Source organism: Poecilia formosa, unplaced genomic scaffold (assembly GCF_000485575.1).
Source record: "Poecilia formosa unplaced genomic scaffold, Poecilia_formosa-5.1.2 Scaffold10, whole genome shotgun sequence".
Classification (NCBI taxonomy): Eukaryota; Metazoa; Chordata; class Actinopteri; order Cyprinodontiformes; family Poeciliidae; genus Poecilia; species Poecilia formosa.
In genome coordinates, this window is record NW_006799949.1 from 1,595,693 (window position 1) to 1,609,184 (window position 13,492).

The 13,492-nt window shown below is 36.8% G+C and overlaps 1 protein-coding gene across 3 annotated transcripts; it reads left to right on the top strand.

Moving 5' to 3' along the window:
• Positions 1–425: 425 nt before the first annotated feature.
• Positions 426–13,375, top strand: tbxa2r (thromboxane A2 receptor). Of its 3 annotated transcripts, none has more exons than XM_007541289.2 (3): positions 426–568; positions 7,311–8,169; positions 9,478–10,662. In XM_007541289.2, exons 2-3 carry the CDS (start codon positions 7,378–7,380, stop codon positions 9,820–9,822), a joined length of 1,137 nt encoding a protein of 378 aa, XP_007541351.1. In that variant the 5' UTR covers positions 426–568; positions 7,311–7,377; the 3' UTR covers positions 9,823–10,662. The 3 variants fall into 3 exon arrangements, with proteins under 3 accessions (XP_007541351.1, XP_016520697.1, XP_016520704.1); XM_016665218.1 differs by lacking the exons at positions 426–568; positions 9,478–10,662 and adding exons at positions 12,050–12,180; positions 13,248–13,375 and having other exon boundaries at positions 7,266–8,169; XM_016665211.1 differs by lacking the exon at positions 426–568 and having other exon boundaries at positions 7,265–8,169.
• The last annotated feature ends 117 nt before the right edge of the window (positions 13,376–13,492 follow it).

The following is a 13,492-nucleotide window of genomic DNA, read 5'->3' on the forward strand; positions in this document are numbered from 1 at the left end:
TATTTATGTAAAAAAAAAAAGAAATATATATATATATATATATGTTTGTATATAGTATGCTGAATGGTAATAAAGCTTTATATATTTGACATTATTCACCTCGTTCTTCAGTCAAAAATCCTGGAGACATCAAGAACAATTATTGATTGGCAATTAATGACAATTGACAATTGATTCTGACACGTTTATTTTACATGTCATGTTTATTGACTGAAACAGCAAATAAAAACAAATCTAAAATACACAGTCTTCAACAATAGTTGCTACTATTACTATGCTCTTGGTGTGTGACTCACCGAGAGAAGACATCAGAAGAAGCCGCCTCTCTGTCAGTTAGACAGGAAGTGTAACTTACAATTCCTGCTTCAACATATCTTCACAGATGTCTGAGAATGACGTACGAGCGCACTTTTTATTTCAGTTGTGTTTCTCGGTGTGCTGGAAAAGAAGTCAGTGGGAACTCCTCTGGTCGTTTTTTTGTGCCATCATATTTTTGTCTCTTATCTGTGCATAACGGACAAATTTTTAGTTCTCCGTCCAGGAAGATATATTCAATGTCAGCAGTTAGGTAAGTTTCATTTCAACCACAAGCTTTCCTTCTCAAATCACTGGCACACAAGACAGCAGACACACAAGACAGCAGACATAACGATCATGCTACTTGACAGGTCTGTTCATGTCGTTGCTCATTTTTAGTGGCAATGTATCTAACTTGTTGATTTACACCAGAATAAAGTTGTGTTCTACATGCAACAACATCTCTTTGAAGCTTAACCCTGTAACTTAAACAATATTGATATGAGTTTATATATATTTACATATATATTCTCAAAGTAATTTTCATTTTTGGAGATGAGTCCTGACATCCATCTCTTCAGAGCTGGTGTCCCGTAACTTTTAGATGTGTCTCTGCTTCAACACTCCTGAGTCAAATAATGAGCTCTGACGGTGAATGGCAGCAGGGAGTTTGAGTCATTTCCTCAGCTTTGATTGAATTAAAGTCGTCACATTACGCAACATTCTAATGTGAAGGTAAGGATTACAAAAGCAAAACTGAAGACATGTTGAATGTTATTTATCAGAAGCATCCAGAGAAATAAGTAGCATCTTAACATAAGCTATGCTATTGAATAAATTGAGCTGCCCCCTTTTCTTTGTTTTCTTGGCGAATTGAGAGGATTGGTAGCCTGATGTTGAGAAATGATTGCTAATAATAACTCAATATTTGGCCAACACAGACTGAACGGCTTAGTTCACTTCCTCCACTGCCATTGCTAAACCCACAAACAGACTACAATTCTCAAACAGCGCAGAACATAGATGTCATTGTTCACATATTCTTCTGTTCACTGATTTGCCCGGTAGAAAATCTACGGGGGAATCCAAGTGAAGGGGGACGACGACCAGACTAAGCTGTAAGCGAGGTTTGGACTGAGTGGATTAGTGCAGGAAGGCAATGATGAGCCGAGAGGTTTGGGTACAACGTTGCAAATTTTATTTTAATTTTTTAATAGGTTTAAAGTGCTTTATCTAAAATTGCAACAAATAACATCTGCTTTTCTGCTTCAAACATGCTGTGAATGTTTGTTGAAACATGTTCTGTGGGTTCAGATCAAAACTTGTGGTAGGAACATAATTATAGGTGGTGCTGCTTTAAGGTGCATAAAAAATCCGGTGTTGCCAGCTGAAATGACACAGTGACTGCTTCTTACTCTGAAACAGCTTAGGCAGCGTAACATCAACTGTGACATCTGGGATGAAGTTGGAAGTATTCCATCGAAACATGTCAGGCATGTCTGAAGAGGTATAGAAAATAGCTGTCCAACAAAAGAACCTTTAAGGTTCTTCTAATTATTGTCTTGCACTGACAATAACTTCCCACAAATAATATTTTTTATTTTATAAAATTGCATGAATTACAGCAGCCCTCAGTACAATGGAATACAATTACAACACATTTCAATTTAATTTTTTTGTCCTATGGTTTAAATGTGGATGACAATATAAAATCTGCATTCATTTTGCTGACTGAATTGCAATAAGTATCAAACATGGCCACATTAATGAAATGGCATGGTGAATACCATGTGTCTGTGTTGACAAAGCAGTGAATTTGTGAGATTTGCTGATATGGCTGTTGCTTTGCCAGAAAATGATTTACTATGAGTCACATTGCAGCTGAAAGGGAATAAATATTTAAATGCATTCTTATGAGACTCCGTTGCAGTGACAAAAAGACGACCATGTTGTATGCTCATAATAAATGCTATGGAGAAATGCTGTTTGGTGAATTAATATAAAACATCATCCAGAAATTCAAGCCCTCCACATGTTCATTACATCTTATTCCAAGACCTCTTGTAAAGTCCTACATTTTAGCTCTTCTTTTGGTTATTTCTGCCATTATCCCCTCCTCTCTTTTAGCTTCATTTAACTAATAAGAGTCTTCATGAACTATTCTTTTCTGGTTTCTGCCCTGGTTATGCAATCTGCTCGCCTGGGATTCACTAATGTCATAGTTTCTGGTCTGGTTTCTCATTCTACTCGATTTGAGTGCGGCCTTTTACATCGTCTCCCACAGTATTCTCCCTCATAAGCTTTTATCCATTGGCATTAACCACACACCCTTTGACTGGTTTCAATCATATCTTTCAGGCCATTCTCAGTTCATCCAACCAAAATCCTTCTGATCCCACTCTTCCCCTGGTTTGCCTCAAACTTACTTAAGTGATAAAGTGTCATGAGTGTCATGGGCACAAAATCCACCCTATCTAAAGTCAACAATTTCAATTTGTATTATGACAGCTCATTGGTTTCTCCCTGCCTTTAGGTTAAAAGCGGGTGTCATAAAAATTATCAGAGCTGCATACTTCTTTCTTTGTAACATCAACCAACTGCGTCATTCCCTTTGCCCATGTTTCGCCTCCATCCTGGTCCACAGTCTTGCAACTTCTTGAATTGATAATTGTAACTCCCTTTGGTCTCTCTCACTAATCCCTCCAGAACCTCAAAGAGCCCAGAATTCAGCTGCCCATAGCATTACTAAAATCCTCTTATTTTCAAACATCACCCCTGTTCAACAACAACTTCACTGGCTTCCAGTCATATACAGAATCAAATTTAAAATGTTGCTGTACACCTTCCAAGCCATCCACAGCTTCTCCCCTTCCTGTCTGATCTCCTGTACATCACTCATTTACAATGTCTTTGTTTTTTTTGTTTTTTTTGTTTTTTTTTCTTTTTTCACCTCACTGTTCCCTCTATATACAGCTAAAAATATACAAAATAAGCTAAAAATGTAAAATTTAATACAGGAAGGATTTCAGGCTAAAAGTCCTGCAATTACTAAAACCTGAACATGGGAAAAGCTGAGAAATTCTCCCTAAATGTTTTCAAAGGGTTAGTCTGAGTGCACTAATACTATAATTTATTTTTTTTAGAATTACCATGAGGTCACAGGAGTAAGTCCATATTAAATAGTTTGCATAATTAATATGTAAAGTAAACTATACAAAAGAACTTGAACTGATGTTTACGAACTTTGTTGTGAAATTAGTAGACGTTTCAGACTAGTCTGTGGTTGAACAATGGATCCAATTTCCAGCTTACAGTGACAAGGACAGAAATTGGCAGACGAGATCACAGGGAGGGTTACACGGCAGAGGACGAGTTAATTCACAGCATTCTGGTGAGTTCAGCTTAATGCTTTGAATATTCAAAAACACCTTCCTTATTATCATCATAAGCCCACAGAAGAAAGTGCTGTATGTTCAGACAGAAACAGTGGGATGCACATTGTGGGACTCCAGCCAAAAAAACCAAAACAATGATCCTCAAAGTTCACAAGTTCAGTAAGAGGTCATTTTTGTGTTGACTTCAGCAAAGATTGCAAACATGTTCTACTGGTTGCTAGAAACCAGTAGACTAGTGATTATGCTCAATTTGAATTGTTTTATTTTATTTTACCCTTATTCAACCAGAAAAGTCCCTTTAAAATAAGGTTACACAACAATTACAATTAGTTATACGATCAAAATGCTATGGATGTTTCAACTAGGTTGTTAATTACCCACAAACCCACATTTTGTTGTAGATACTTTCTAAGGAAACCAAGGAGGGACTTTTTCAGAGATGAATTCTAACTACACAGGGGTGCGATTGTATAATTTTAATTTACATAGTTATTATAACCACAATTTGCATAGGTTCAGAAAACATTCCCAGGTTTCACGCACACATTTTTACAACATAGACATATCAGAACAGCTTTCTATTCGCATAGCACCAGCTCTTCCATCCATTTTTGTTTGTGGGAATATCACATAAAAATGTTGAAATGTGATATCAAAATACAAAATAAAACGTGTCTGTGTTAAAAAGTTGAGCAACTATGGAACACGTCTGTGTGTCACAATGGCTGTAATTTTATTTTTTGTTGTTTGTTTTAGCTGTTATTTCACCAACAGGACAGTAAAATATCAAGATATCTGAATTCATTTTTTCTCAAATTATCTGTATTTGATAACTAACGAACCAGGCTGTATTGTACTAAATCGATTGTGCTCTGGATTTACAAAATAAAAATGGTCACAAATTATAGCAAAACTATACAATTTAAAATGGATACTTAATAGTTAGCACTATGGAGGGAAGGTCAAAACACATAGTAGGTACAACATTTCAAGTGAAGATTGCAGTTGAAACTAAATGCACTCTAACAACCATTGTAAGCTGATAATGACATCCAGCTGTACCATGGTATGCGACCGCAGCAGAAAACCCACTTGTGTCTGGCCTTCTAGATGCTTCAGCGTGCTGTTTTTAATCTAAGCTTCACTCTGCAGGCCATCTGTTTTTTCTCCCTCCCCCCACCTAAAAAGCATCACTCACATACCAAGCGGATGAAGTCTTAAGGTTTACTTAAGTGTGATAAAGTGCAGCGATCCAGAGACCCACATTTCATTCAACATCCAACAAGCTTTTATCAGTCACTCAGGCAGGAGAAAAGGGGATGCGGGCTTAAAGTCACTCAATAAAGTTAGCACATCCACTGTTGGACTCCCATGCTGTATTTACAGATCTGTACCCTGCTTTTGCTTTGTCCTTATGAACATTTTTCTGATTTACACGTACTGATAGTAAAAACCTGCTTGGGGACAGATTTTTTTTTTTTTTCTGAGCTCGTAATCTTAACTTTTTTTTACTGCCCTTCTCTTGAATGAAGCAAATAAATAGATCACTACTGATGATATTAGAAGAAGCACAGACATAAATGAGAAAAATAAAGGAAATAATGATATAAAAAAAACATGTATTTACAGACTTTCATGAATTTTATTGGAATTTCCTGTGATGAAAGTGTGGCTTGGATTTGTAGTCAGCCCTCCAAGCTAATGTGATGCTAAAACACCTTTTATCATCACACATACTGTTTTGTATGTAGGCGAAAAAGTTTTGTTTCTTTTTTTGCATCATCTGGTTGAACCACCCTCTTCCACAAGTTTGCAGTGCCCTCTACACGGCTAGAGGCAAAATGCTTCTTTCAACAATTACTTTGATCCTGCTGCTTTTCCTCCCAGTTTAGACTGGATTAGTTCTCTTCTTCTAGTCTGTTAGCTTTGGTGTGAAGTCATTCTTTGGTAGGTTTGCAGTTGAGCTGTAACACATCAACATTCGGACGACAAACTGAAAAGTGCTGTGTAATATGATCTACACTAAGTATATTATTTTATAATCTAACCCTGCTTTGAACTTCTCAACAATTTTAGCTCAAACTTGTCTGCTGTGTTCCTTGATCTTCAAAAGGTTCCATGTTTGCAAAAGGACTAATAAACCTCTATGGTCTTTACTGAACAGCCGGATTTCTATTTTAGCAACTCCTTTAAATTAGTGAACTTTGTTTACTAATTTGATTACGCTGGAGGTAATTGGTTTCACCGGGATGTATTTAGTGCAAGGGTAAATTCATAGTTTTTTTTCCTTCTTTCAATGAAAAGCTTTGAAAACACTGTATCCTTTCATTCAATTTCACATCCTATTATGCTATTATCATTATCCACAAGTAGAGAGAATATGAAACAGTGGTGAACCTTCACAGGAATGATTGGTCAAGTAGTCACTTCCAGAGCACATTAACAACCAACATTCAAACAAGTTGCTGGTAAAATTATGCTTCATTTATTTTCATTTTTTTTCGGCGATTTGCATCATGAATGTACGACTTGTTGTTGAATTCTGCTCTCTACCAGAAAATCCTCGACAGAGATTGTCTGGACATTAGTTTGCTGCCTTAATGTCAAAGTGAATTTGGCATATATAGCAGGAGAAAGATCTGAAGCACACCAGCAAATTAATCTTTTTAAAAGCTTTTATGGCAGCGATGGCCTTTATTTGCAGCTTTCAGACAGAAAATGGGCAGAGAGAGAAGGGGAGAAGACATGCAGCAAAAGTTCCAAGGTTGAGAATCAAACCCAGGATGGCTCCATTGAAGACTAATTGCCTCCATATGTGATGCGCCTGCTCTAGCTCTTTACCATGCACCATGAGCAAGTTCAATTGTGAATGACTCCTTCCCCTCCAAAAAAATAAAAACACAGGTGAGGAGTGGTCTTGTCTAAGACATGATGCGATACAACATTAAGCACACCACCCAGGAACCCTCAGATGTGTTTGCATTCTGCAGAGAAGAGTGAAAAAGAAAACTTCACCCTCATGTCAAGACTCATTGCCAGTTATTATTTTCTTGATGACTATTGTTGTGACTAAGGACTTTTTCACATGGACCAGCTGCTTTGGATGTTATTTGTTGTTGTTTGTTTTCTGTTATTAGATAAAATTGTTCTTTTCTGCACTGTTCTGGAATTGCAGTCTGTCTATAGGGTTGTAGTTTTGCAATGGCACCTGAGGACATGAAAAAAGTCATTCAATCCATGTTGGATTGAATGACTTCCAAATATTGTGCAGTTCAAATCAGAACAAGAGGAATGTATAAGCATTTTATTACTCGAAAATCTGACATGTCATGGCCCTACACCCCATGGGTTTGTTTACTGCACATCATCGAACGCTACGGTACACGTCCCACTCAAATCTTAGCGACTAGGTAAAATGTAAAACTTCAACAGAGTCCAGACTCTCTGTACAGAGCAAAGGTTAGAACAAGGGGTTCGTTTTTACAAAAAGAGCAACAAATATCCTACCAAAAAGTATGCTTGTAGAGTGGTTGTGACTTTTGTGTTAATTATTTATCAATTTATCAACTACAATTTAAGTAAAGTCTTGAATTAATACTTTCATTTTCATTTGTTTAGGTAAATGAAGTGATTCCTGGAAGCTTGTACTATCTCTACATCGCTGAGTGATCAGAATTTCCATCTGATGAGCATCATGAATAACTCAAGCCACACCCCATCCTGCTACAACAACACCACCACTTCATATAAATATAATCCTGACAGCAAAAACGTTAGCTACTCAGCCACCGCCACCACTTTCGGCCTCATCTCTAATCTAATTGCCTTTATTGTCCTCATCAAATCCTTTAGACAGACAAAAAATAATTCTCGCTCTTTCTTCCTCATCTTCCTGGGTGGTCTTGTAGTCACTGACTTCATGGGTCTGCTGGTCTCTGGCTCCTTCGTGATTTCATTTCATGCTACACGTATTGACTGGACAGAGTTAGACCCTACATGCCACTTTTGCAACTTCATGGGTATGTCCATGGTCTTCTATGGATTGTCGCCTCTGCTACTTGGTGCCACCATGGCCACCCAGCGCTTTATTGGCATCAACCATCCATTTGCAAGTTCCTCCAGAATGACCAAGAGAGGGACTATTTCCATGGTGCTGATGGTGTGGTTCATCGCTGGAAGCATATCGTTGCTGCCACAAGCAGGCTTTGGTAGTTACCACATTCAGACTCCTGGCTCCTGGTGTTTCCTCAACATGACCCCCAAAACAAGTGACTGGACTTTTGCTCTGCTTTTCTCCCTGGTTGGACTGATCAGCATTGCAACGTCAATTTTGCTGAACACTGTGAGTGTGGTGACCCTGCTCAAGGTTTACTGTGGAGCAGAGAGGAGACAGCGTAGCAGAGACCACGAAGCGGAAATGATGCTGCAGCTTATACTGATCATGACCATTTCCACGGTTTGCTGGTGCCCCTTGCTGGTAAGATGTTTTCTTCTTTCCTCCTTTCTTTTAGAATGACCCTCTCTGTGTATTTTCATGACTGCTGTTTTTTTGGGATTAATTCAATATTTACAAAGTCTTAGCATAAGAGATTCACGTATTAAATGTGAAACAAAATGGCTGCAAATTTATTTTAGTATAAGGTTGCTTCTACAAAGAGGAGGATTTGACTTAAACTTTAAGTCTTCTGTCCTCTTTTTCCATCTCACTACTACAGATGTTTAAACCCTAATAAGGCATCAAGTCAAGCTCTTTTTCTCTGTATTCTTTTCTATGCTTCATTTGCTTGTCGCAATGTAGCCCCTTGACAAGTGAATCTGAGAGCAATTTGGTTTTATCTTGCATCACAGGTTCCTTTAATCCCTAATTTGACTTAGCACTTTCCAGGTTGTCAGAAGGAATGAAACCATGCCTTTAAAGGAAATGCACATTATGTGAACCATTACAACATACTGTATGTTCAGTGCGGCAACTCATCCCACTTCACAATCTTTTAGACTCTACTGTGAGAAAAATGTCACTAAAACTATGAAATAACAACCACATTGTGAAACAGCACCAAGTTTTGACCAAAATCAACTCACTACTAATTGTCTAGATCAGATAGAGAATATTAATAATGAACATATACAATACTGCAGTGGCCTGGACAGGTGGCTGATGGACTGGGGACTTGTGTAGACAATAGATGAATATATGTACTTATAAAGTATTTGTCAATCTGCTTGCAAAGACTCCTCATTTCATCGGCTTTTAGTAATTTTCCAAGACATTATGTGAAAATGTCCAAATTCCCTTTATTTAAATCCCATGTGTGTTGGAGCATGTACTGTTATGCAGTCATGTCTAACCCTACTTATGTAACATCCCGGCTGATTAAGCAGAAAATATAAGACACCTGTAGTCTATTTGTCATGTGAAAAGAAGCTTTTTGTAGCATGGTTTGTTGACACTGGAGAATTTGAGCATAACATTAATAAAGCAATGCTTCATAAAATGCAACAATTTACTTAAAGCAAGTGAGGTTAACTGTTTTACTGTTGTCCCTACCCCACAGGAAACATGACACAGTTAGCATATAACTCACATATAATTATTTTTCAGGATTTGTGTGTATTTATAATATTAACCAGTTACATCCTTTTTCCTCTTTTTTTCAACTTTTCCAACTCTTAATAATTTTCTATTTTTATCCTTTAATTTTTTATCTTCTAATTAATCTTATTTTCCATCTGCTGACCTTTCTTTTCAATGTTATACCCAAACCAACTCTTCTAAAATCTTTAGGTCTTCATTGCCGATAAAGCCATTGCCAGTACTGGTTTTGAGGGGGACAAGCTGCATTGCTTGATAAAACTTGCAGCCTGGAACCAAATCCTAGATCCGTGGGTATACATCTTGTTTCGCCGGTCAGTTTTGAAGAGAGTGAACCCTTGCGCTCTCTGGTCCCGGACCTCCATCATTTCTTTGTCTTCATCTATACGTGACAACGTCCATCGATTCGCGCGGACTTCACTGGGAAGCAACCTGCGCGCGGATGTCCCAGAGGATCCTGAAAAATCAAATGTGATGCCCCCCTCTCCAACAACATCATCCTCACCTTCTCCATGTTTGATTGGATCTGAGTCATAATTACAGCAGAGTCTGCTCTGCTGTTGTTTTTCATGATGAATGTGATGAAATTAACTTGCATGGTTGCACAAACAATGTGAAGCAACTATCTCCTTGTGGCTCTGTGTGTATTTCAGATGTCTGATATCATTTTTCTTTTACTGTATGAGCTTAATACAAAGACTAAGAAGCATTTACTTGTGTACAAATATATAACTTATATTCAAAAAATATACTTCAACTGGCATCATATGTAAAGCTAAGAATGAGATGTGTAAGCTGGCATTTTTCAGTTTTTCCTTGTGGATTTGGTATATTTTATAAGCAGCTAATACGTTGCTTAATATGACATAAATATGTTGTAATATTATGCATAAAAAGAATTGTATGCAGTTTGAGAATTACATGTTTCAATATCAAAACATAAGAGTGGTCATTAAGGAAGCTTTTCTGATCTTTACAGATCAACAAAAGCAACTTCCTTAATATTTTCTCCTGTTTCTTATCTATCCGCCCATCCATCCATCCACATCTGCTGATTGCAGGGTCACAGAGGAGATGATGGTGGTGGTTGGACTGCTGCCTATCTCCAATAGACATTTGGCGAGAGGTGAGGTCCTGTACATGCATTTTATTATGAAGAAAAAAATAACAGATGTAGGACCCAAAGCAGAGACCACCATACGCTGAATATGTTTATAAAAATGAGCTAATGTGATCGACAGTATTACCTTCTGCTTTGTGACATGTTTTTGTGACTTTAGTGAAAGTGAAAAAAGAAACATTTCAATTTCTTGTCTTATTCAGTGATGATGTGTAATTTAACAATGTGATAGTAATGTGCTTTTTATTCAATACACGAAACATTAAACGTATTTAAAAATGTGGTTTGTCTTTTGTTCTTCAGTGTTATTCTGCCTTAAAAAGACAATATTTTGCCTTAACTTCTGCTTCTCAGTGTTGGTGTGCAGTTCTGATCAAAGTGTAAAGAACTATCTTAGAGATAAAAGTACTATTAGGGACACATTTGTAATGCTAACAATTACATCGCTACATGAGTATTAGCTTTTTACAAATAATCAAGTTTGCACCAATGACTTTGACTAAAGGCCTCAAATTCTAGATTTTGGCAAAATATTTGGATCTTGTTGAATCAATAATTGTATCAGAATTTTCATTCATCAGTTGCATTAAAAATATGCAAAAGAAATTTGATTCAGCTTAATGCCATGGCTGAAATAGTAGCTTAAAATATAGTAACTAGACTTACAAACTCATAGAACAAACTGATTTAAAAAAAGGTTGGTGGATTTAGTTCTTTCTTATTTTCTTTTTTTTTCCATCAAGGATTGGATACAGGGAAAACATTTAAAAATGGCGCCAATTTTCATTTCCAGATCTTAAAAATTTTATTATTTATTAATGTTACTATATAATGAAATCTATAAAAGTCAACCTTTATTACCGGAAAATACATTACATATATATTTAACAATAGAATAGTTCAAGGTCAAAATAAGCAATTTTTTTATCAACAAATACAGGTCCAATATAAACTGTATTCCTAAAAAGTCACAAAAATACAGAGCAGCCTGGGCTGATGAACGATTGGTCATTTTTAGTGTTTTGCCATATAATTAAACTTGGAAAATCACTTTCACCGTTGCCAAGCTAGATAAAAATTTTAATGTTTTTTTTTGTTGTTGTTGTTCTTGACTATCAAACGCTTTCACACTCATTGATGACTTCAATAATTCTTTTGGTTGCCTCATTCATTTAGCTGGAAATATTCCCATTGGTATTATGTGTTTCCCATAAGTTGGATTAATGTCTGAGCAGGTACTTTATTTTCAAGACCTTTATAGTCACGTGCTACAGGGATACTATATACGTCCAAAGATGTATAACATTTGTAGGAAGAAAATAATTTGCAAACAAATCATTCTTTGTGCTGCTCTTTTTTTGTATTTTGCCAAGCACATAGGCACATGTGCTGAAAACAATCCAGCATCAGCAGAAGCAGAACCACTCCTCAGACTGGAAACAGCCGTCTAGCCCACGCAACAAGAAACCAAGGACCTAACACTTTAACACTTTCCTCTCAGAATAGTTCAATTACAATTTGGGAAACGGAAAATGTGCAACCTTTCCTCATTGACCNATGTGAAAATGTCCAAATTCCCTTTATGTTGGAACATGTACTGTTATGCAGTCATGTCTAACCCTAATTATGTAACATCCCACGCAGATTTATATTCTGATGAGTTCACTGAATCTCCCTGCAAGTGATGACATGCTTTTGTTCTTCATTCGAATTGCCACCTGGAATCAGATACTTGATCCCTGGATTTACATCATGATAAAAGTGTGCAAATTAAGGCGAGTAACAAATTACATGTATCGAAATGTGATGGCACAGCTGAAACACTCACTGTTCACCCCCTCATGTCCTAACTGTGAGCTTCAGCATGCCTGCTACACCAGCATGTCAGTGCCATCTGTAATTAAAACCCATGGATATGTATTTGTACAGTGATGATGCCAAACCACCATCCACGTCATTATCATGTAACTCACAACATGTTATAGTCTCATCATCTCATGTCCCATCATAATTTTATTGCAATTGACTCTCCATTCTGTCCCACTCAGATAAAGGTGCAGTATGTAACTTTTATAAACAATGTGGTTTTTCTATTAATATTTTTACATATTTGTTAGAACTGTCACTATGTCCTGACAATATAATATGAAACAATCTGTGATTATATATGCGTGCGTGTGTGTGTGTGTGTTATTATTTGTTTATTTCTCTTGTAAGCTTCTTTGAGTGTTTGAAAAAGTGCTATTATTATTATTATTATTTGGTTTGGTTTATAAGGATTTTTCCTTAATGTTTTAAACTGTAATTATTCTCTGCTGCTGTAAAAGCTGTTCTCAACAAACACCTTCTCTACACTTATCTAACGATTTGCATGCAACCATTTATAATGCAAAGATGTGGATCTGCACTTATCAACTGTTTGCATTGCTTAGACAAGAGCAGCATTCTAACGCCGGCTGAATGTTAAACAGAACATATAAGACACCTGTAGTCTATTTGTCATGTGAAAAGAAGCTTTTTGTAGCATGGTTTGTTGCCACTGGAGAATTTGAGCATAACATTAATAAAGCAATGCTTCATAAAATGCAACAATTTACTTAAAGTAAGTGAGGTTAACTGTTTTACTGTTGTCCCTACTCCACAGGGAACATGACACAGTTAGCAACTAACTCACATATAATTATTTTTCGGAATTTGAGTATATTTGTAATATTAACCAATTACATCCTTTTTCCTCTTTTTTTTCAACTTTTCCAACTCTTACTAATTTTCTATTTGTATCCTTTATTTTTTGTCTAATTAATCTTATTTTCCATCTGCTGACCTTTCTTTTCAATGTTAGGTCTTCATTGCCCAGACAGCTGTTGCCAGGACCCATTTTAATGTGAAATATCTGCTTCTCTGGATACGTTTTGCAACCTGGAACCAAATCCTAGATCCGTGGGTATACATCTTGTTTCGCCGGTCAGTTTTGAAGAGAGTGAACCCTTGCGCTCTCTGGTCCCGGACCTCCATCATTTCTTTGTCTTCATCTATACGTGACAACGTCCATCGATTCGCACGGACTTCACTGGGAAGCAACCTGCG